We start from the raw sequence: 22,396 nt of genomic DNA on the forward strand, positions 1-22,396 counted from the left end.
AGAATGGCTGTAAACTGCGGGAGCTCCATTGCCATGGAATCTTCGCAGCAGCAAGTCCGCAGTCCGCACCTGTTTTCGCTTTACAATCATCTCACAAAACCACCACCACAAAGACCAAGCACAGCATGGCACCCCCAGCTGCAGCTGCGTTGCAACATCTCTCCAATGCACTCGCAACTCCCGAGCAATTATCTAGCTCCTCATCGTCCATTGATGGCGTCACTCCCGACCTCGAGGCGTCCCTCCGATTTGCGGGCGCACAGCTTACCCACGCAGCTGGCATCCTCCTGCGCTTGTCGCAGGATATCATTGCGCAAGCCATCGTGACTTTCACCCGATTCTGGATCGGTCCTGAAGGGGGAAGCATGCGTATTTATTCAGTGAAGGTTTGTCCTGTAAGGTTCAATTGCTGTGTCCTAGTAGCTAACTAGATACAAACTCTCCCAGGATGTCTCCGCCGCTGCTCTGTACCTGACCGCGAAGCTTTCGTTCCAGCCGACCTCACCTCGCTCCGTCCTCAACGTCTACAACTTCCTCTTGTCCAAAGAAGCGTCTCCACTGTGGTTCGTCAGTCCCAGAGGAGTAACCGATAAGCCCGCCCCGGAAACGTACGTCCTCTCTGAAGGAGGCTACCAGACGCAGCGCGCCGTCCTCCTCCGAATCGAATCGGTCATCCTTCGCACACTGGGCTTCAACACACATGTCGCCCTACCGCATACAATTGCCCTGACCTACCTGCAGACCCTCGGCGTTTCTTCATCAGATGTGGGCCGGAGGGTATTCGAGCACTTGAATGGATCTCTGCTGTCGCCGCAACTACTCTACGTCACGCACCAGCCGAATGCGCTTGCTGTCGCGGCTATATACCTCGCTGCTCGAGAAAAGGGTGTGAAGCTGGTGGATGGGAGTGGTGGGAGGTCTTTGACGTCGATCGGGAGGAGCTGGGGTTCTTGGTTGTGGCTATGGGGAGCTTGGAAGGATTTGCGAGGGCGGAGCTCGATAAATGGTCGACACGGACAGTGCCGATGACTGTGGAGGAATTGGAGGCTGAGATTGAACGACGCAAGATGATGGAGGAGGGCGAGTGATATCGTGCAATAACAGCTCTGACAGTGTCACGGTTTATCCAACTCGATCAATCAGAGGATCTCAGCTGCCGTGAGGGTCACAGTACGCTCTACGTTCCAAAAGCCCCACAGGCAGACAAGCTGATCTCTGTATCATCCGGACCTTGCTTGGGCTTGCGGTCGCTAAATACTGGGATATCTCATGGACGACCTCTTCACAGTACCCAAGCACAAACCCATGCCATCACTCATGATGTTGTGTACCTTGAGGGAACCTCTTATTGAGTGCGCGGGCAACTTTGGCTCGCTATTGTGCCCTGGCGGGATACAGGGACTGAATCCATACAAGCATACAGAAGGCTGAACATCGAAAGACATGATTGCGTCATTATCAGTGTCATGTCAGTCAGGTGAAGCTGATCATTTGGCAGCCTCCTTAAATATAGTTATAACTCTCTAGACAAACTGATTACTACTGAGCTCTTATCTTTCCCGTGATTTCTGTTTGGTTGGTGGTTGTGACGCTGCCTAAGCCACATGATGTAGCCCCGCGTGAGGAACATAGAGATAGCTGCTTCTCCGCCACTTCTGTTGATGATCATCCAATCTTCAATCTCAACACAACTTGACTTCAACACACGCTATCCATACAGACTCCAAGAACATCATCTAAGGATCCCCAAATAGATATCAGCACGCAATAGCACGCAGTCAGTCAACAATGAACATCCTCCACTCCACCTTATCAACCTGGCGGGACCGCCTGGCCCCGTCTCCCGCACCTCCACCTTCCGCACCACCGGCCAAATCACCCCCGAGGAGTTCGTCCTGGCAGGCGACTACCTCGTCTACAAGTTCCCGACGTGGGCCTGGGCCGACGCCTCCTCCCCGGCCAAGCGAGTCTCGTACCTGCCCCCGGGAAAGCAGTTCCTGGTCACCCGCGGCGTCCCCTGCCACCGACGCCTGAACGAGAACTTCGCCGGCGACGCAGGCCACGAGGATGAGATCGTCCGGGATATGTTGTCCGGTGCGGACGCGGACGATGGCGACGGGTGGCTGCGTACAGGCGGGGGCCGCGATCTGGCAGAGAAGCAGGCGGAGCGGATAAAGGATGTGCGGACGGTGGATGAATCGGGGAATATGGGCGAGCGGGAGGACGACGAGGAGGAGATCCCGGATATGGAGGACGATGATGATGACGAGGAGGCGATCATCCGGGAGCCGGCGGGCAAGTCGACGACGCAGTACGTACTATTTGCCTTCTGAGCACATGAAATGACGGTGAAGTTGGTTGCTGTGTTTACTGACATGCTGCTAAAAGGCCAATCCGCACTTATAATCTCTACATCACATACTCGAACTTCTACCGTACCCCGCGCCTCTACCTGTCCGGCTACCTTTCCCCCTCCGAACCCCTCCCCCCGCATCTCATGATGGAGGACATCGTCGGCGACTACAAGGACAAGACCGTGACGCTGGAGGACTTCCCCTGGTTCGACGGCGGCGTGAAAATGGCCTCCGTGCACCCCTGCCGCCACGCCTCCGTCATGAAGACCCTCCTCGACCGCGCCGACGCAGCCCTCAAGATCCGCCGCGATAAGCTCAAGCAGGCGCATTCGGCGGCCGAGGCGAACAGGATCAACTCCGAGCGTGGGCTGGAGGGCTTGGTGGACGAGACGCGGGCCTATCGCTGAATGAGCAGCAGGGGCATGCGGCCGGTGGAGATGAGTGGGAGGTGCTGCAGCATGATGAGGAAGACCAGGTTGCTATTCGGGTTGATCAGTACCTGGTTGTGTTTTTGAAGTTTATCGCTAGTGTGACCCCCGGGATTGAGCATGACTTTACCATGGGTGTATGATTACATGTTGTGCTTTTTCTGGTGGCTGTTTGGCGTTAGCGAGGAGTCTTTCTGCTTTCGATTCTATGAAGTTATGACGCATATCCTGATAGTACTTTATTTCTCTCTTTGGGATCATCCACTGCAGAATACACGCAAGGCGATATTGAATTGAGACACGCTTGGATTATACTATACTCTACTCCTCAACAGCAACGTATAAAAATATAAGATATAATACAACCGACGCACCCCTGGCAATGCCGACAGAGACAAACCGGTCGATAGCAAGAAATTTGAACAGGAACAGAAGGAAAAGAAAAGGTCGGAGTAGAGTATAAGAGACACGCTGTGTCCCTGTGGAAGCCATTTTACATTAGGACGCCTCCATGCACTTGTTCATCATGGCCGTTCAACTGCAGGTACAGGAATGATCAGCGGGGGAGCTGGTGCTGGTGCAGGAGGGGCAGGGGCAGGAGCTTCAGGGGCAGGGGCAGGAGGCGCCGGAGGAGGAACTGGGGCAGGAACTTCAGAAGTCTGCGCAGGAGGTGCCGGAGGAGCAGGGACAGGAGGTGCCGGGGCAGGAGGAGCGGGGCGGGAGGAGCAGAAGTAGGAGTATGAGCCGGAGGGGTCGACGTAGGCGTCTCTACAGGAGGCGTAGGCGGAGTAGGCTCAGGAATGTGCGTAGTCTCGGGCTGCTCGGAGTGAGTCTCCTCATAATCATGGTGAAAGAATTTTCCAAAGCTAGCGCTGGGGCCGTCGGGGATACCAAACGTGGCGAAGTCACCTGCGTCGGTGCTGGTGCTGAAGCCCGACTGCGAGCCATTGTCACCGTCACCCGCATTGCGGCTCTCATCGTTGCTTGTGGAGAAGAAATCCCCATCGTTGTAGCTGGGTCCGTCGGGGATGCCAGCGTTCATGAAGGATGCGCCATCGGTATTGCTGCTAGAGCTCGAGCTCGGGCTGGACGGCGAGTCATCGTTATGCTCATCCTCGTCGCAGTCCGCATCGTGGTGCTCATCGTGGTGCTCATCGCTGCTTGTGGAGAAGAAATCGCCTTGGTTGAAGTTGGGTCCGTCGGGGATGCCGGCGCCCATGACGGAGGCAGCATCGGTGTTGCTGTGTGTTGCTTGCCTTTTGGCCAGGCTTTCGACCTATTTCTTTCTTAGTATGGGTAGGAAACTGGAAGAGACTGGAAAGGGTGTCATGTCTTACATCAGCGATGGGAGCCGAGAGAACAGCAGTAGGGCCAACCGCGAGCAGAAGGCACATCAGCGCCGAGAGCTTTCTGACGTTGCGCATCTTTGTCATGTCGATGGATAGAATATAATAATGAGAGGAAGTCCGAAGAAGAAAAAAGAATGTGGTTCAGATAGATAAACGAATGACTGCTCTCAGCGAGCGAAAAGGTCAAGGAATGGAATGATAGATAGACCATATCATAGCATGGGACAGGAGGTCTTTTATATCTGCTTTCATCTTCTGTGCAAGTGAGTTCAATGCCTTCACCAAGCGGTTTCACATCCTTCGTAGCCAGCCACCGAGATCCGAGCACTTGACATGTAAGGCATCAAGATGAAGACTATTCTTAGTCCGATGATAGCTAGGAGTATAAGATGAGGGGTGTTCGGGGTATCCTCCGGATTTGCACTGCACATGCAGATGCAACGAAGATACATCGAAGGGCAAAGGGATGAGACAAGAGGGAATCGTGGCTTGATACTCCCACTCGGGGTTGATGCCATGCAAGGGCGGCCGAGTTATTGATACGCCCACGACAAGTCAAACGCCAGTGCCCGGAACTTCTTTAAACAGTGCTGCCTGATAGATAAGGTTTGTTACACATCGCGAAGTCAGATTGTCGACTCAAACTTGAAGAGATGAGAATAAGACGTTCTCTCAATATCATCGTCCTAGTTTGCCAAAACGGGAAGAGAAGTATAGGCCACCGAAATGACTCGGGTATATATATCACATTGCATATGACCTCCTCAAAAATCACTGATAATGTGCGTCGGACAACAGGTGTATCATCATAAAGTATAAAGTAAATGAAAAAGGGTCAAATTGAATAACTCGAGAGAAAATATGCAAATGGAATTGTGCACGCCTCAAGCATTATCAAAAGTCCGAGACCCCGAACGCAGTGCCGAAATTGGTCGTGTTCTTGAATTTCAATTCAGGAACGGACTCAGTAGGGTCCGCATCTGCTACCTTCTCGTCGTCCGGATCGGCATCAGAGGAGCGACCAACGGCTCGTCTGACCTGATCGAGGAGTTTCAGATCCAGCTCCTGTAGGAACTCGCTGTCATGCTCCTCTTCATTTAGCAGGGATAACGGCCCCTTGAGGGCCGGATCATCAGGTAAGTCCGGAAAGTAGGAGTCAGAGTTTTCCGCAGGCTGTCCAACCATCGTCGTCCTGGGAGCAAAGGGCTCTTCTTCCTTGCCCTGGACTTGGAGGATCACGTCACCGTTAACCGAGGCCTGCTCTGTGTCCGCATCGGCATCGATGAGCACCATGGGAGTGTGCCCAGCATCCCTAACTAGATTCACGTCGGGTGGCCCAAGCTCGGACAGTTTCAGCTTCAGGCTGTTCTTACGTTCCGTAGACGATTTCGAATGATCGGACGACTCTGGAGATACGTCCATTGGCGAAGGGGATGGTGGTGTCATCACGCGGGCGACGACATCGGGCGGTAGCGCTGAAGATTTGAGAGTAATGCCATCTAGCTTGCTGTCAAGCTTCTCGATTGGGACGGGTATACTCATACACGAGGAGAGTTCGGCTGCACGAGCCTTGGGGGATAAGGCCGCATCTAAGGACGGCGCAGTGAGTGGCATATGCGCTCCTTGCTCAGTGATCGACGCGAGGTCATTCTGACCATCGGTCTTCTCCACGCCGTGAAAAACCCTTGTCGGCCGAGTCGTAGGGCTGGGCCCCTCCCACACCTGAACACTGATATAATCGTGATTGCGGTGGCGCTCATTAGATAGATTAGGGGACACCGGACCACCGAAGGGATGCAAAGAGAACTCGACAAGGGTGTCAGGAGCCGGATGGTCATTGATCGGGGTACCTTTGCTCTTCAACAAGGCTTCTAGTTCTGATATTCTTAGTTTTAGTAGCTCCCTCTCCTTCTCCCACAATTGCCGTTCCTCTGCGAAAAGTGCCCGTTCATTCTCGAAGCTCGCCCTTTGGCGACGGAGAAGCGTTCGGGCCTGCTCCAGATAATCGGCGCTCAAAGCCGAGTAAGAGAACCGATCGCTTACAGCTTTGCCAAGCACCCGCCCGTGATCGAACTTGGAGGCGGGGTTACTGGTCGAGACCGACTGTGCACGCCGGATGGGGGTTGCCGTTGGCGAAAAGCGAACCTCCTTGTAGAGGCTTCCATGCCCATTGGGAACCTTTGCAGTCGTTGATTTCATGGTGGCGGTAGCCAGACCGTCTCACATGAAACAATTGCAGGGTCGTCTTCCAGTTAAAAAAAGGCCTCTCCTGTCCGAAGGGATGAAGAGGTGGAGAAAAAGAGAAAGAAGCAAGGGAACTTCAAAGACAATAAAACTAATACAGGAGAGATTGAGCACTCAATCTCCACGAAATTTGCCAATAATCAGCGGGTTGTCAATGATACGTGAGGATTATCAACCTGGCGTCCTCTCGAAATGGAAAACAGCATCACCAGGGCAGATCTTCAACGCATGAAAACTAAAGGAAAAACACATGCAGGGATCCACATACGAGGTACAGACAAGAGGGGGCAAGGGGGTCGCTAGGCGACAGAGTCGTCCTGTACGACGTTGAGTGGTTAATTTTCGACCGACAACTAGCGTATGAAGCGGTGCCTGAAAGCGCGGACAAATATGTAGGATCTTCTGAGGCACAGCGTGGCCCCATAGAAAGAGCAGCGATAGCGTTGTCAACTGCCTCGACGTGTGGAGGTCGGATGTTGGGTTGTTTGGAGCCAGCCAAACGGCGGAGGACAAGTGGACGAGGATAATCTTTCACCGCAGCGATAGTAGTTCAGCGCATCCTGTTACCGGAAGAGGAGCTGTTGATAAACGATCGCGGACTGAAGCATTTATATCAGTTTTCAGAAAGCGGGTCGACGATGGATGTCCCACATTTATGCGGGGGAATCGTGTGAGACGTACCAGACTAGCACCCTCAGTCTCCTACCGTCCTTTATGAGAGCGTAACCTAGTGTTCTTCCAACGAACCTAGGTCGTCGATTTCAGTGCCAGCACAGAGATGATTAGGTATCGACGAGGATGCAGAATGAAGGAGAAATCGATATTTATGTCTCCAAGTGAATGCCAATCGCAGAGGTATGCATCAGATCTTGGGGAATCTACTATGAGTACAAAATGGAGGTGGTAGGGGAAAGTGGGCGATCACGAGAGAACGCGATGACGTTATGCCATACACAACCCGTCCAACAGATGATCGATTCTCCTCGTTCAGGTGTCATTGTGAGTTCTTGCGTCTGTGTAAACATTCTAATTGATTATTATTCTTGAATGATCATCCGAACCCTCCCGTAGTCAGAGTCAGAGTAGTACTTGGAGTTGGGGAGGGGTCGGCCGATCATGCCATGAGCTCAAGCAGTATGTGTGGCATGCGGATTCTGCCCTTAAAACCATCATATAATCTTGCTTCCTTTGGTATTAGCATTAATAGCATTGATATAAGTACAGGGAGCGGATATCTATCCAATCGGTCTATAGTCTATATGAGGTGAGTATGCCCAGTCCAAAAAACTCCTCCGTGCCAAATCCTTCAATATGAAAGCAACCCATGGAGATGAGAAACATGATACATTCCACAAAAGCAAACCAGCGCCATGCATTTCCTATCCGAGCCTTCTGCGCCAGAAAAATCCCGTTAGCACCAAGTGATTGACCCCACGCCAGCCCGAGATCGGACAAGACTCAATGTCGGCTTTTACAGCGCATAACATCGGGACGTTATCCTGCAGCAGTCCCCGGTGGTTCATACACTTTAAAACGAACGATGACATATGCTGCAAAGTATCAGAGCTTCTCACGGTGAATAAGAATAAGAGAAGATTTCCAAGGTCCGTCAGAGAGAAGGCCGACCCTGCGACGACCGACTCCCTCTCCTCAACAACCTCTGCGCCTCATCCATAACATGCCGATGAATCGACGGCAACGGAAAGAAATGCAGATCCTTCCTCATCGCCCCAAACACCGTCGCCAGATAGAGGACCCCACGAGCCGATAGCTCGCGCCCACCCACCGAAGCAGACGGATAGTAGAATCTCGGATCCAGATAAAAGAAGACGCTAGACCACTGTGGCAGCTTCTCCATGAGCAGGCGTCCAGCGCGCTCGTAGTCCCTCAGCATGCGCTTCGGCACCCCCGTTTGCGAATGCACAAAGAAGCAGATCTCGAAGCCGACGCTACGGATGCGGCTGCGCGCCGTCGCGCTGAGGGTATCCAGGAACGCGCCGAGACGGTTCAGATCAAACGAGTTCAGGAAGAAAAGGGTGTAGCGCGAGTAGAGAAAATCCTCTGCTTCGTCGTGGATCTGGCGGTTGACAGACAGCAGATTGCGGGCAGTGCCGTCCTGCCCTACCCAGCTGGGACACATGGACAGGGCGCGGAACCGTCCGCGTGAGGTGAAGGTGTTGCCGCGATCGTTGACGACGATCAGCGGACGGTCCGTGTATTCATTAGGGACCGCCAGGGCATATTCGTAGATCTTCAGGCGGAGCTCCGGAGGTAGTCGAAAGAAAGCCGACTGTTTGGGGGTTGTATTTCGAGGACTCCGTGTCCTGATTTGTGCGGATTTCGGTGTAGAAGCTATGACCTCGAGCATATCAAAGAGATCGAGACTGTAGCTAGATATCATAGAACGAATGACAAGGGTAAGACGTCTAGGGAACTAGCTCTTTATCTTTAGAAATACCCCAGTGTGGAAAAAGCTCCCAGTGACATCAGACAATTCACAAACTAAATAGAATCAAAATGATATCAGAATTCAACACCTCATCCAATGCCTCTCTGCAAGGGTATAAGATAAATAATAGGCAGAAGAGAGAAAAACGCAGAGAAATTCTGGGCGGATCCAATCGCTTGGAATATATGAATCAGAGCATTCCACGCTGACATGCACTGATGGACTGACAATTGAGTCAGTAATTGGCAAAAAGGGTAAAAAAAAAAAAAGGCATCATACCACTATCCAGCATCCAATCAGTCCAACATCCGCCGTCATCGTGTCTCCATCACAGGCTGGACTATCGAGGATCTGCCTTACATTCTGCAGCTTGACTCGGACCGACCGACGTCAGGCAAGGAAAAAATCTTGCCGAAAACTTTGACTCTCACTGCCATTTCGATCAATCGGAGGGAATCATGGAAATATGGGCCCTATCCGACGGTCTAGGAGGAAAAGGGAAAACTCAATTGGATATGGGTCTTTGGTTCATCGGGATCTTCCAGTGCTCGGCTTCTCGAAATTGGGTGGCAAGACGGGTCGCCGCGATTTTGTGAGTGATCTAGAATAATAAATATAGAACCTCTATTGGCGTGTTTTTCTCATCGTGGAATATACCTCTCTGGGCAGACCTTTACGGAGTAATCAGAGGATAAGATGCAGCAATCATTGTATAGACCCAAGTACAACACATAGAATCTCTTAGCCTCTATCGTGTCCGTTTGTAGACACCTAATGTCCACGCAGCCCGGAGGACAGCCAGACCCCAAGCCATACCGATGCTATCGCGGACGACGTTCAGCTTGCTCCCTTTGACCTCTCTCCATCCCACGGGCACCTCTGCAACCGGGATGTTCGAGAATTCAGCCAGCATAAGCATCTCAACGTCAAAGATCCATCCTTCCGAGTGCATATAAGGGATGATATAAGGCAGTGAGGCCCTGGAGAATAACTTGAACCCACACTGTGTATCTTTGATGGTCGCCGTTTTAGGAGGCGTCATAAGCCACAGTATCAAATGGAACGAATGCATCAGGAAATTGCGTAGTTTCGAACGCTGTGATTAGGAGTCCAACCGTCAGCCTTTGCCCAGTTCACACAGACAGGAACTACAAATCATACCTTGACAACAGCCTCACTACCAACCATGTGCGCTCGCGAACCCACTGCTACTCCACGCCCGTCCGAGTCCTCAATGTCCCGGCACGCAGTGACCAGCTTCCCCAGATCCTCGAACTTGCTCGCCCCGTCGGCATCGGCGAACACCACGTACTGACCGCGGACATGCCGCATGCCATGCGTGACCGCCCCGCCCTTTCCCCGATTCTCGGCCAGAGTCACCACACGGATCGTGCCCGGTGGAATATGGACCCCCTCATGGGGCGTCGGCGTCCAAGGACCAGCATACCCCTTGGGATGCAACGAAAGCTGGTGGTCGCGGGCGAAAGCAAACGCGACCTCCTCCGTTTTATCCTTGGACCCGTCGGAGACAATGATAATCTCCCAGCCCTTCCCAGGTGGAAACTTGCCGCTAGGTGTTGCCGTTGTCGTGGCATGCCCGTTCGCATGGCCGTTGGCCGGTTTCCGCTGTCGGACTGCATCTCCGGCCTTCTCGTCGGAGGCGGATGACGCCGCAAGTGTCCCGTACATCCTCTCCAAGTAGTTGACCGCCTCCTCTAGCATGCCAGCTAGACGGTCCTCCTCGTTGTATGCGGGGACCACCAAGGACATGAATAGCTCCGCCTTCTCCATATGTGAATGGTCAAAGATCCGACCGGGACGTTTCTGCCGGTCGAGGGCGTCCTGCCAGCAGGGCAGTTGTTCGGGTTGAGTGATTGCTCCATCCTCGGAAAGGGTGCGGTATCGCTTCTCCTCCGGTAATGGCTTTCGCGGTTCGGGTGCGACTAGGTAAAGGACAACGTAGAACTTGCACGGGAATATGTCAGTAATTCTCAACACCAAACATTTGGGATAGGAGGAAAGAAAGCCGAGAGGAGAGCATACAAGAATGAATGACCCTAGAAGGGTCGCGGATACGGCAACCAGGAGGACAGGAAGAGGCACGCTGGCTAGCAGCTTTGTGCAATGGGCACACGTCCCAATCCACGACTCCTCGGCCATAATGGACATGATAGATGCGTTTGTAAATGAAGAAAAAGACGTTGCAATGATAATCACAGTAGCAGTAGACGAGCTCAGGCGCTGGAGAAACAGGTCAAGACGATCCCTGGTTGGTCGGCCATGCGACACGGAGCCTGTCTGGTCAGTAATGCTTGCATTGATCGTTGAGGTCGCTACAGACAATGGCCATCATGCGCGGAATGCCATGAAATTTGGGGCGGAGGACCGGATAGCCAACTTGTCCTTTTGGTTTTGGGTTTAGTGAGTAGTAGATAGCTGGTTGCATAATCCGACCCTTTGGATCCTTTTTTAGATAGGTGGTCCTTGACGGGCCGCGATGCTTCAACCCCACAACAGCCAACAGGCACTTACGTATACGGCCACGCACTATCTACTACGTACCACGTACAAGGAGATAACTAAGGTAGATGTACACGTCTGGCATGGACATCCTATCATTGGTGGACATCATTTATGCGGACGACCCATTCTCTATTCAATTGCTTGGCCGTAATGTACAGCCAGTGATGACACGCGATATTCCTTGGTTGGTATCGTCGCATTCCGGGCTCTGACAAGCTTCTGATTGACAGCCCAGGATCCCGATTGAAGAAATTGTGTTACACTTAACGTAAGAGAGAAGCTGAACCCTCAAGTGTCAGGCATTTCCAAATCATGGGGCCCCGGCTGCGGCGCTGCGAGTTTGAAGGGATTGTGCTGCTCCGCAAGTTTCTCAAGTCGAAGCGCAAAGGGTGTCACCGAGAACTTTCGGGAGACCGGGTCGTATGTCATCCAACGTTGGAACTGTACCTTGTTAGCATTTTTAACCGCTCCTTCGCCGCGGTCCTTCAGACATACCGTCGCCAGTTTCACTCCCAGCCAAAGGCACCTGTACATCCTGGAAACGTTCAGAGAGGGTAGCTCAATGAAACGCCCCTCATCTTCAATGAGAGAATCCTCAAAGAAACGAGGCGGGAAATAGTGCTGACTCCAGAGCTGACCACGTATGAAAAAGTCTTCCGGCAATTGTCTCCTCTCTTCTACAGTAGGGAAATGGGGACCTTCGAAAATTCGAATATCTGCATCATCGCGAATCATGGTATTGAGAAAGGTGGTGATCTTTCTCCACGGAACGAAAGCTTCGATGTATTCCATGCTGCTTCTGCCGTTAAGTGCTAGGCACCAGAGGAAGGCCATCGAGATATGCACTGTGGGATAAACGTTCTTATTTCCGATCTGGTCAAGAAGGACAGACAATGTTTGAAACGTCAGGCACGAGGCGTAGAGACTAAGTGGCGAATACCTTCGACCATCTGTGGATGCCATGGACCCATCCTCGGTCAGAGGAAGGTCACGAGCGGAAGTCGACGTTTTTGCAGGCGTCGGTTGGGTCTCCAAAGCAGACCTCCCGTGATGGATTCCTCGCGGGTGGAACTTGGCGGGTAAGGCGGCGTCCGGGTGATTGTATTCGAATATGGCTGCGAAATTGCACGACGACATATAGATACCCTGCATCTTAAATGCGGCCCCCATTCGGCCAACATGAGTTTCCAAGTGTGCCAAAAATTCCTCCGCTGATCTGTAGAACTGAGGCGCCGGATTGCGATAGAAGAGGTAGCCATGAGCCAAAACAAAAGCCGCAATGAGCGGATAGTGCTGATGAGCTTTTGGCGCATTCAGAAGCGGATTAAACAACGATGGTATGCTTTCCCTCGTGCTTGGAAAAGAGTGCACACTGACTAAAGACTTTGTATAGTAGAACAGCTGCTGGACTACATCCGGGCGAGCTAGGACGGCAAGGTGATGCTGTATCCTGCCAACATCAGGATTCTTATCCGCCGCCTTGTTGTACCAGTATCTGGCGACGCCAGCCCAGATCTCGCGGTCTCGCACGTCCACCTCTTCTACTGCCATTCTGTATCGCGCCAAGTCGCCCAGGCATTCGATCCACGTGTCTTCAAATGCGCGGACACTTTCTAATAGCAGAGTCATCATCGAGTAAGCCATGTAAATGAAAGTCAGCATATGCTCCAAGGAATCAGGGAGCCGGTGGCGTAGTAACTCTAGGAAGGAATGGATCCCATAACGCCACATACGAGCCGGCATGGCATATTTCTCTGCTAGTCTTTTGAGCACAGGACTCGCGGACGGATGTTGTGATGCTAGAAAGAAGTCGTGATGCTCGTTCAGCAGCGTTCGATGTAAGGCAATCAGGGCCTGCCATTGGAGTGGGGACAGCGGAGTCTTCGACTCGGACTGTTGCTTGTCGATTTCAATGCATTTCTTCTCCACCATGACTAGCCCGGCGTAGATTCCGCGCACTTCATTGATCAATTGCTCTTCTGTTATAGGATGAGTTTCTGGCTGTAGGAAGATCCCGTGTGATGCTGTACCTCCGGCTACCGCAGAGTCACCTCCAGCGGATTTCTGATCAAAGCTCAATCCTTCCACGGTTTCTGCCGGTTGCCCCTTGGGCCGCGCAGCGAGTTTCTCTTGCCTGACACCTGGCTGAATGGTCGACACACTTCCATGCTGGACGGGGCTTGCACGCATCTGTTGCGCATCGGGTTGCGACACATTTTGTCGCCACCTCCCGGCAAGGTCGTCAGCGGAGCTTGCGGAAAATCTAGGCAGTCTCGTATCGCTCTTAGACGGACTACTTTTGCGACTTCCAATTTCGCCCGCTATCCGACTGCCGGAGGGGCCTAGCATGTGGGCAGAACGTCGTTGTCGGGTCCTTAATTTCTGCTGGTGACATTTTATGAAATGAGGTGACGCAGCCTCCATACTCCCTCCTGAAGTGAAACCTTGATTGCTCAGATCCTCCGAGTCTGAGTTTTCTGGAATAGCCCCCGCTGAATAAGGCCTCTTTACAGAGACCGAGGGGCTGACGGAGTGGCGAGCCATATGGGTGATCGGATATACCACAGGAGACCCATTATCGTCAGGCAATCGACCGATTGATTTCCTAAATAACGCGGTCAGTAGATGAAACGCAAACGGACAAATATCTTGGAAGAGGAATAATGGAGTTGCCGACGGAAATACTTACTTGGGAAAGTCGCCGGTCTCATTTGCGATCTTCGGGGAATCAATCAATTGGGCACCCAATTGGTCCGCCGCGTGGTCCTTTGCACTGATGTGGACGTCGGGATGATCTGGAACAATGCCCGATTGCTGGTAAATAAATCCGTTGCTCATTATTCTCAAAGGATTTTAGAGTCAATCTGAAGCATGTCATCTGATTGAATTCTCCCCATCTGCATCAGCTGATATGATCCACATCCCAGCTTAGAAGAGAGGTAACGGATGAAACGGAGGTTGGCGAGAGGGGCACGAATCTGTGGTGTCCAACTGATGAGTGAGTACAAGGCAGCAGGAGCACAGACACACCAAAGGAGCAAACACACAAGATGACGGAAGACAAGCACAGCTTTGAATATTCACTCTTAAAACACAACGAAGATGAAATACAAAATGGAATAGGTATGAAAACAAAACAAAATGATATTGGTCAAAAGGATTCGGAGCACTCACGATGCCAGGCGGAAAAAAATTACAGTGAAGAATGAGGACAGTGATGACGACACTTACTTGAGGAAGCTATTGAAGCAAACACCAGCTTATTTATAGCTCTTGATCAAGACAAGGTTGAGCGCCTCGGACAATAGTGATGATTCTAGATAGATACCAGGTAGGCAGGCAAAGGCAACCTAAACTAACAGGCTCCATCTGTTTTGGCGAACAGTGAGCCACACAACTAGGTAGGTAGGTACCTTACTGTGCCTTACTTCCTGCTCCTCCGACCTTAACTCCGGATCTTAAGGTAGAAACACCGGGCTTAGCCTGGTAACTAGGCAGTTTTGTCTCCAAAGCTGGTTTTGGAGGGATGAAGCCAAGGCAAGTCGAGGATTTAAGTTGTCGGATGACCGAGGAAAGGTGACGACGATGATGGATGGGGATGCTGTTAATAATAATCATGAAACTAACCACAGGAAACAAGCGGAAGTGAATTTCGATTCCAATGAAAGGTCGCTTTGGCCTTGATAGAGAATGTCTACCTAGTCAATAATAATATAGAGGAGACAAATATTCAATAATCAAGCCTTGATATTGGCGAATAATTGGCTGAGGTATTGCTACTTTTTCCATGATCTTAAAGATCGACCTGGTTGCCTGACCATTATGAACTTAAAAGCTCAACATTATCACCGCGGTCGAGCGTCCCTTGTCTATTTCTTCTAGGACATAACCGATCTACTTGAATAATTATTCAGCCAATTATATAAAAAGTTGAACCAAAGTTGCTTATATTCTTTGTTTTTCCCAATGTTGAAGGACAAAACAATTGACATACCTACTAAGGTAGCCTAAAATGCTGACGATCCACCAAGGAATTTTCTCGAATATCAAAACATAAGCTAGACGAAAGACAATATTACAAATGCAGTTCACCCTTTATCTCCGCCTGATGGAAGGCAACGATCATCTTAACTCCAAGTGTTCACTCTTGCTATGACCGTTCACTACCTTAAGCCTTGCAGGTTATCTCACCTAACGTACCATCAGAGATCGCATGAAGAGCGAGCTTGGTGTAATTCGGCTTTCATCAAGGCCCAGTTCCTGCCGTTTACCGATGGTAAGCAATGATAAACAGTCAACTGGTGAGGATCGACTCGCACCCTTGGAACTAGAGTGGTTTGATTTACAACAGCACAAGAACGATGCAGTCATGCGCTACTAGACAATCAGAAGCAGCATTTGCAGCATTTCATGGCCCAGTAGATAGTATTCAAGGCTCGCTCTAACGAAAATACTAGATTGATTCAGATCTATCTGTAGCCTGGCCGTTTTGCCTTGTTTTGCCCAGCTTCTAGACCCTACCCATAGACCTTTGTGTGCAATGCTAACCGCATCTATTTCCGATTTGTCTACGGTCATCCTGAAGGACGGCGACAAAGATGGGATAGGTATACAGTGCCTTCTTTAAAGCAATAAGGCAATACCAGGCAGCTGGGGGCATACAGATGGAATGTCCTCGTATGTCTAGTATGAAGAAGCCTGGCCCACGATCAACACGCCACGTGCAACATGCTCAGACCCAGTGTCCCAAAACAGAAAACAGGCGGATTGAGGCTTTTCTGTCCTTTCCCTTGGGACGCTAACAGCTGGATCCAGAGGCAGTTAATGATATATATGTACGGGATTGCAATGTTGACACTCGATTTACGAAGCTTCTGTATATCAGGGTAGCACGGACAACAACAATAGGCAAACAGGAAGCCTACCTAGAATATATCCTCCGCCAAATCATGGTTATATATCACTTCCCCTTTGCTCATACAGAGCAATAGTACCTAGGGATGAATGTTTGTTTGCCCGGAATGGTTAGGTGCGGTGAACAAGCTACTTTATTTCAATGGTTGCCTTGTCTGTGCGACTACGAGACTGCGGCCCATTGCCCCCTTCCATTGTAGCTACTGTACCTAGCAATATCGACGAAAGCGATCCGATTTGAACCAATGACATTGCATATCAATCTCACGAACCCCTTCAATGAACGGTCTGATCAGGACTGACCCTACTACGGAGTACGAGGTATCTTAATGCAATCGAGCAGCTTCCCATAACCCATGTCAAGGTGGATTGTTGCCCGGGTAAAACCGCCATGCAACTGTGCTGCCCCGTGCACTGTCCAACGACCTGAGCGGGTGTAGTACTCGGATGCCTTAGGCACATAGCATTAGCTTACCAGTTGACAGTTCCAATCAGTTCAAATGGGAAAATTGCGATCGCCGTCCGGTGTCATTGCGCAACCATGTCTGGGTTGAAGCTTACATCAGAGGTCCAGAGCTTGTGACCACATAAATGGCCAGGCTTCGCGCGCATGTTTGCCTGCTACTTTGAGTCGTCCGAAAAGCAACGGCCCTGCGAGATTCTAGGAGTGTTATGGCCACAGCCTCTCCCTGACTGCCTCCGCCGTGATCATAAGATGCCTACGGAGTATTGTTAGGCCATCCCCTATCACCCTGTAATCGTTAGTCGCCTATCTACGGAGTATAGTATGATTGAACGAAGTGACCGCGGAACGGAGATGGTCATCATCGGCATGGCCGAAAATGTTCGTCTCAGATTTATTCTCTTTATTACGCAGTTCAGTGTCATCGCTGCTGACGATGACTCATGCACAGAGCAAATGATTCATTATTAACTGAATTCGTCTTCGTGAGTTGTAGTAGATTATTAAGATTCTGCTCAAGCAACAAGAAAATCTCGCAGAGTCAGACTGACAAACAGGTTGACTGTGCGTCCGGACGAGATTCCTGGATCGATAACTGCGCTGAAATCTTCATGTATGGTGTTAGAGGCGCTATGCAAAGATGTCTGAGAGTGACAAACTGTCGAAATTATTGCAAGACACTAGCTGAATCCTCTTGGTACTCTAAAGGAATGTTCCATGAACTGTGATGGCTTGAGAGGGGCATAAAGTCGAATCGGAAATGCCGCCCTTTAGTGACGCTTCGGTTTTGTTATTCAAGGGCCGCGGCAACAGATTCTAGCCTTTCCAGGGGAGCCGCGCTTTGGCTTCTCGCCAAATGGCAGAGTATACGCGATCTGAGGATAGCCAAGGCAGCAGTTGGATGAATCGTAGCAGGAAGTAAGGCCAGGCATATTGAAGCAGCGTGGGGTGTCAGGACAAGTAGATTCGCATCTAGACAACAATCACGTTAGCGCTATTCCCTATTCGAACCCGAGGACGTACCTTGGATTTGACGACTCCACGACACATAGGGCAAAGGGGCCGTCCCTTGACCCGAGCTTGATCGAGTCGACTGGACGGCATGTGCTGCTCAGCGCACCAGCGGCAGAGTATTGCGTGACCGCATGGGATTATCACGGTATCCACGAGTTGACTCATACAGATCTTACATTCCAGATTGACGGTCAATTCTTTGTCTTCTTTGGGTTTGGGGCGACCATCCGTCGTGTCATCGAGGCCTTTGGGAGTCGGTGGCCCACGATCAACGATGCCGTCGTCATCAAGCGAGTGCTGTCGGTGACTTCCATGGACGACACTACCAGTGCGCATACTGCTTGTGTATGCCTGCAGCTCCGCCAATCGTTGGATCCGGACATGATCTTCGGGTGTGAGATACGTGAAGTAATGCGGTGCTCCGATTGCCATCGCAGGACTAGGGCTTGTGGCAGTCGCCACCGCCGGCACTCTGGGCACTTGAGATGTCGAGAGGCGACGTGGGAGCTGCGGATTCGTCTCACCTGCAGGGCGCGTGCGTCGACGTGTAGTCTGGCCGACGGATGGAGAGTGCTGCTGTCCCGGCACTGAGCTTGCGGTGGAAGAGGAGCTCTGCGTCCGATGGTGCCGTCTGGGCTGGTTGGTCACCGGTGAAACGCCCCATTGCGGAAATGGCATATAGGGATTGGGACGGGTGTACGACGGTGGAGAATAGACAGGTCTATATCGCACACCACCGTAATGCTGAGTCTCTAAATGTGCGGGAATATTGACCGTATCTGGTGGTGTCATTTGGTAGGCAGGCGCTGTCACATCCTGTGATCCTGGGGCCTGCAAGTTGGATCTCTGCTGCACTGCGACCTGGTGACTATTTTGAAACAACGATCCCGGTGGTTGAACAGGAGCCGTCCGTATATGAGAATAACTGTGTCTATTGAAATCAGCGACATAATGCGGATCCCAGTAACGCAGGCTGGCTTCTTGATGGCTCCGATTCTGGTCAGTCATATCTCCCCACAGGGAGTTCTGGCCTGCTATAACCTCCCCATGGGTTTGCTGGGTCCCTGCATCCATCCCAGTCCTTGTGTCCTGGGAATTGAGTGGCGGGAAGGCGAGATCTCCATCGTGTATCAAAGTGAGGTACTCATCAGCAAGTGAAGTTGCAAACGGATTGGTACTTGAATCTTCACAAATTGTTTAGCCTAAGACATTGGCCCCAACTGAGGTTACGGATACTCACTTTGACCGTCGAAATGAGGATTCGTAGAAGCGTCAACGGCACCTGATGCGTTATTTTGCGCGATCATTCGCGGGTCCACAGCCCCATGACTGCCGGGATCCCGCATGTTTGAGAACGTTGGAGGCGCCATATTGCTGGGGTCCTCGAAAGTGGAATGAGATAAATGCACATCCATGCTCGAAGGGATCAATTGATAGCCCGGGTCGCAGGTGTACTGCGTTGCGGGTTGGTAAGTCAGTAGCGTTTCGCTCAGGAGCTGCAAGTGGTTTAGAATTCTCGTGATCCCCTGATGGATGGCGTGCAGTTCCTCTCGAAGATTATCGATGTTATCGTGGCGAGATTTTCTGCGATAGGAAGATCTCGTCGGCTCTAGGGAGATGGAAGGAGGAAGGGTGGAAGAGATATCGAAAGACAGACTGCATGCGTTGGCACTTGCAAGATACGCCTCAGCAGGGTATTCTGGTTGACTGTGAATGAAAGCCTGCCTGCCGGGACGGCTAGATGAAGAGTGAAAACTCCAGTATTCTAAATCACAAGGGCTCAAGCCAGTGAGTAATTGCTCTAGTGAATGAAGCAAAGCAGGCAATAAATACACTAAACAAATATGGTCAAGCGACTATAAGCAAAGCTGCACATAATAACTAAACACAAAGCACTCAAGGAACTAGTGCATGAACGAGCTGACAAGGTTGGGAATGGGGGGAAAGAGAAGACGGACCCTGGCACTTCCAACAGTACCTTGTAGAAGCAGTTGTGGTATGCCTCGGTGTGTTGCCGGCATTTGCAGACGACAAGATCCTCCCATAAGAAGCGCTCGGATGAAAGTCCAGACAGGAGCAGCAGACAGGTGAGCTCAGGTGGAGACAGCCGATGGCATGCTTATGGATACAACTGGGATTGTTTGATAGAGAAACCCAGGCTAACATGATTCAAAGTGGTTATAGATAATGTGCAGATGGGGACAGATAGCCTTATTCCAACCAGATTCTGGCGTACTACTGTGACAGTGTCAATATTAGTCACAATGCAGACGGCGGACACGTCCCCAGTGTCTTCTTAAATAAAGTGAAAAGCATTCGATCATTCGCCTAAGCCAACGATATCAATTGGCTGGAAATCATCTTGTGGATTAGTCTTAAGCGGAGCTCGGAATCAGGACCCTTCAAGGCCGGCAAGGCCCTACAGAAGGGGGCGAAGAAGAAAGCAATAAGGAGGATGGAGATGAGAGGTAGAAGGAAGAGTGAAAAGAGAGCCAAAGAGTCCTAGGAGGCAACAGCAGTTTTGCCCTAATACTGCAGCCAGCCCGGTGAGAACTAATAATGGCTGAATGACACGCAACAGCAGAGCAGGGTCTCCCGGAGTTATTCGACACAGGCCCGTGGATGTTGCCTGAGCAGGATCCTTGATAGTAATAGTAGCCAGGCAGGAGCCAAACGGAGCAAAAGTACGACCGTAACACACAAGGGATCTCTGACGTCTGGGCAACGTTGACGAGATCGAGACCGTACCGACCGTCCAGCGAAGTCGGGAAGATGCGCGAAGGACGGGTCTGCACTGCGCCGCATCCAAAGATGGATTGGGAGGGGGGGGAAGGGAAAGAGAACCTCTAGTATTAATAACGGATGATGAGGGGAAGGCAAGCAAGGAATGGACAGAATCATAAAAGGACATGTCCAAAGCCGTCCAATGATCAAAACCGCCAACTGTGGCGGGTGGCAGGGAATTGGAAGCGAGAGGAGCTCCGTAGAGCAAACGAAGCTCCTTTGGCGGGTGTCACCATCTATCGGACCCCGCAGGATGATTGATCAGAGAGAGTTCTATGGCTGATCTCACTCCGTAGACACGTAAACTAGATATCCGGGATCAGGTATGTAGGTAAGGTAGATTTTTATCAGCCGAGGAAGAGACGAGTAATGATCGATTGGTTGACCCATCCGCGTAGTCCGTGATCCTAGTGCTACCTACTACTGTAGTTAGAATCGCTTAAAGGGGAATGGTTTGGACTGATTATTATTATCGAAGAATGAAATGATGGTGATAAGACTGGACGGAAAAAGAACTTGTAAGGAGATCCCACGGAGCAAGAGGAAGCGAACACGGGGAGTAATTCCCGCAGCAATCCGTCGACGTCATTTCTCGCTGTCTCTCATTCTCCACTGAACTCTATCATCTTGCTCGGATGTTTTCCCACCGTTTCCTGGCGCGAGACGGTTCATGTGATGGTCTGTTATCTGTTTGAGATTCCTTGGATCACGCTGTTCATCTTGTGGTAAGCAGACTTGCTTCTCACGAGTCCTTGATTAGCACACGCGATTCATGAGAAACAGGCTGTGGCTGTCCGTGCGGCATCTGCATCCGCATCCAACCTGCTTCTCCAATCCCATCGCACCATCAGTCACAATCAGGTCAATGTCGAGCTTCACCATTCCTCTTCATGAGGGCAATGGATCAGGGTCTGTGCCTGTCCACTCTCTTAATGATTTGAGCAAGGACGATCTCCAACGTTTTCCAGCCTTTCAGATCTGGCTTTCCACCCTTCAGCGATCGTTACAGCGACAACACAATCCGTCCCACGAGTTCAACCACAACCCCTATGTTTTACGGAAGATCAATGTTCAATCTGTTGATTACTTCAAGGGCGGCAGATTGGGGTTCGTTAAGCTCAAAGCAGAAGTGTCCAATGGAAATGGGGAAACTCTCCCGGGAACGGTCTTTCTGAGAGGTGGTAGTGTGGGAATGTTGGTAAGAATGACAACATCTCATATCTATACGATGCGAATCAGATTACTGACCATCGTGATACGTGTGCGATAGATGATTCTCCAGCCCGACGATGTGCCTTCGTCGAACGAGGAAGAGAAGAGGGCGATTCTGACCATTCAACCCCGAATCCCAGCTGGCTCCCTAGCTTTCCCCGAGATCCCAGCCGGTATGATTGATGACAGTGGAACATTCGCCGGAGCAGCCGCAAAAGAGATAGAAGAGGAAACAGGATTGACAATACCCCAAGGCGAACTTGTCGATATGACCTCTCTGGCGCTGCAATCGATTGCGGAGCCAAAGGACGGAGAGTCTCTGCAAAGGGCAGTCTATCCATCACCGGGGGGAGCGATGAGTTTATCCCCTTGTTTTTGTGCCAAAAGAGAATGCCGCGCAAAGAGATCGAGAGTCTACAGGGACGGCTGACGGGTTTACGCCAGCATGGAGAGAAGATCACATTGAAGATTGTGCCGTTGAGAGACCTTTGGAAAGAGGCATTGCGAGACGGCAAGACACTTGCCGCATGGGCACTATATAACGGCCTGAAGCAGGATGGAAAGATTTAAGAATGGCTCAGCATTGTCGCCAAAGCCGATAGCAAGATTGGCACCTGCAGTGTCTACTCCGTAGATTATGGATAAGTATCTATCGACACGAA

At 51.1% G+C, this 22,396-nt stretch overlaps 9 protein-coding genes across 9 annotated transcripts; 3 read left to right on the top strand and 6 right to left on the bottom strand.

Moving 5' to 3' along the window:
• The first annotated feature begins 102 nt into the window (after window positions 1-102).
• P174DRAFT_438864 (putative cyclin) lies at window positions 103-1,543 on the top strand. Its single transcript, XM_024826650.1, has 3 exons — window positions 103-386; window positions 448-897; window positions 918-1,543. Exons 1-3 carry the CDS (start codon window positions 126-128, stop codon window positions 1,086-1,088), a joined length of 882 nt encoding a protein of 293 aa, XP_024685673.1. The 5' UTR covers window positions 103-125; the 3' UTR covers window positions 1,089-1,543.
• Window positions 1,444-3,137, top strand: P174DRAFT_438865 (ATG3/ATG10 family protein; the record flags this gene model as incomplete). Its single annotated transcript, XM_024826651.1, has 4 exons — window positions 1,444-1,468; window positions 1,783-2,311; window positions 2,389-2,734; window positions 2,773-3,137. 4 exons carry the CDS (start codon window positions 1,444-1,446, stop codon window positions 2,923-2,925), a joined length of 1,053 nt encoding a protein of 350 aa, XP_024685674.1. The 3' UTR covers window positions 2,926-3,137.
• Window positions 3,138-3,306: 169 nt separating this feature from the next.
• P174DRAFT_457784 (putative cell wall protein) lies at window positions 3,307-4,215 on the bottom strand (the record flags this gene model as incomplete). The annotated part of the gene is made up of 3 exons (XM_024829584.1): window positions 3,307-3,441; window positions 3,555-4,058; window positions 4,120-4,215. The coding sequence occupies 3 exons, from the start codon at window positions 4,213-4,215 to the stop codon at window positions 3,307-3,309; spliced, it is 735 nt and encodes a 244-aa protein (XP_024685675.1).
• An 810-nt stretch (window positions 4,216-5,025) lies between these two features.
• On the bottom strand, window positions 5,026-6,330 carry P174DRAFT_364072 (uncharacterized protein; the record flags this gene model as incomplete). Its single annotated transcript, XM_024821963.1, has 1 exon — window positions 5,026-6,330. The coding sequence occupies one exon, from the start codon at window positions 6,328-6,330 to the stop codon at window positions 5,026-5,028; it is 1,305 nt and encodes a 434-aa protein (XP_024685676.1).
• A 1,216-nt stretch (window positions 6,331-7,546) lies between these two features.
• On the bottom strand, window positions 7,547-8,948 carry P174DRAFT_438867 (uncharacterized protein). The gene has a single exon (XM_024826652.1). The coding sequence runs from the start codon at window positions 8,741-8,743 to the stop codon at window positions 7,985-7,987; it is 759 nt and encodes a 252-aa protein (XP_024685677.1). The 5' UTR covers window positions 8,744-8,948; the 3' UTR covers window positions 7,547-7,984.
• Window positions 8,949-9,572: 624 nt separating this feature from the next.
• Window positions 9,573-10,984, bottom strand: P174DRAFT_364927 (dolichyl-phosphate beta-glucosyltransferase; the record flags this gene model as incomplete). The annotated part of the gene is made up of 3 exons (XM_024822029.1): window positions 9,573-9,920; window positions 9,986-10,789; window positions 10,868-10,984. 3 exons carry the CDS (start codon window positions 10,982-10,984, stop codon window positions 9,573-9,575), a joined length of 1,269 nt encoding a protein of 422 aa, XP_024685678.1.
• Window positions 10,985-11,314: 330 nt separating this feature from the next.
• On the bottom strand, window positions 11,315-14,571 carry P174DRAFT_98801 (uncharacterized protein). The gene is made up of 3 exons (XM_024832509.1): window positions 14,522-14,571; window positions 14,037-14,325; window positions 11,315-13,952 (listed from the first exon to the last, which is right to left on the bottom strand). The coding sequence occupies exons 2-3, from the start codon at window positions 14,183-14,185 to the stop codon at window positions 11,636-11,638; spliced, it is 2,466 nt and encodes an 821-aa protein (XP_024685679.1). The 5' UTR covers window positions 14,186-14,325; window positions 14,522-14,571; the 3' UTR covers window positions 11,315-11,635.
• Window positions 14,572-17,675: 3,104 nt separating this feature from the next.
• On the bottom strand, window positions 17,676-19,108 carry P174DRAFT_418066 (C3HC4 finger protein; the record flags this gene model as incomplete). Its single annotated transcript, XM_024824660.1, has 3 exons — window positions 17,676-17,696; window positions 17,748-18,922; window positions 18,979-19,108. The coding sequence occupies 3 exons, from the start codon at window positions 19,106-19,108 to the stop codon at window positions 17,676-17,678; spliced, it is 1,326 nt and encodes a 441-aa protein (XP_024685680.1).
• Window positions 19,109-21,014: 1,906 nt separating this feature from the next.
• On the top strand, window positions 21,015-22,304 carry P174DRAFT_510180 (putative NUDIX family hydrolase; the record flags this gene model as incomplete). Its single annotated transcript, XM_024831645.1, has 3 exons — window positions 21,015-21,720; window positions 21,793-22,065; window positions 22,095-22,304. The coding sequence occupies exons 1-3, from the start codon at window positions 21,295-21,297 to the stop codon at window positions 22,302-22,304; spliced, it is 909 nt and encodes a 302-aa protein (XP_024685681.1). The 5' UTR covers window positions 21,015-21,294.
• Between the last annotated feature and the right edge of the window lie 92 nt (window positions 22,305-22,396).

The sequence above is a fragment of the Aspergillus novofumigatus genome (assembly GCF_002847465.1).
Source record: "Aspergillus novofumigatus IBT 16806 chromosome Unknown P174scaffold_2, whole genome shotgun sequence".
NCBI classification, from domain to species: Eukaryota; Fungi; Ascomycota; class Eurotiomycetes; order Eurotiales; family Aspergillaceae; genus Aspergillus; species Aspergillus novofumigatus.

Coding starts and splice junctions, on each gene's coding strand:
- P174DRAFT_438864 (XM_024826650.1), top strand. CDS start 126: ATGGCACCCCCAGCTGCAGCTGCGTTGCAACATCTCTCCAATGCACTC. Junction 387..447: donor TGCGTATTTATTCAGTGAAG/GTTTGTCCTGTA, acceptor AAACTCTCCCAG/GATGTCTCCGCCGCTGCTCT.
- P174DRAFT_438867 (XM_024826652.1), bottom strand. CDS start 8,743: ATGCTCGAGGTCATAGCTTCTACACCGAAATCCGCACAAATCAGGACA.
- P174DRAFT_98801 (XM_024832509.1), bottom strand. CDS start 14,185: ATGAGCAACGGATTTATTTACCAGCAATCGGGCATTGTTCCAGATCAT. Junction 13,953..14,036: donor GAGACCGGCGACTTTCCCAA/GTAAGTATTTCC, acceptor CGCGTTATTTAG/GAAATCAATCGGTCGATTGC.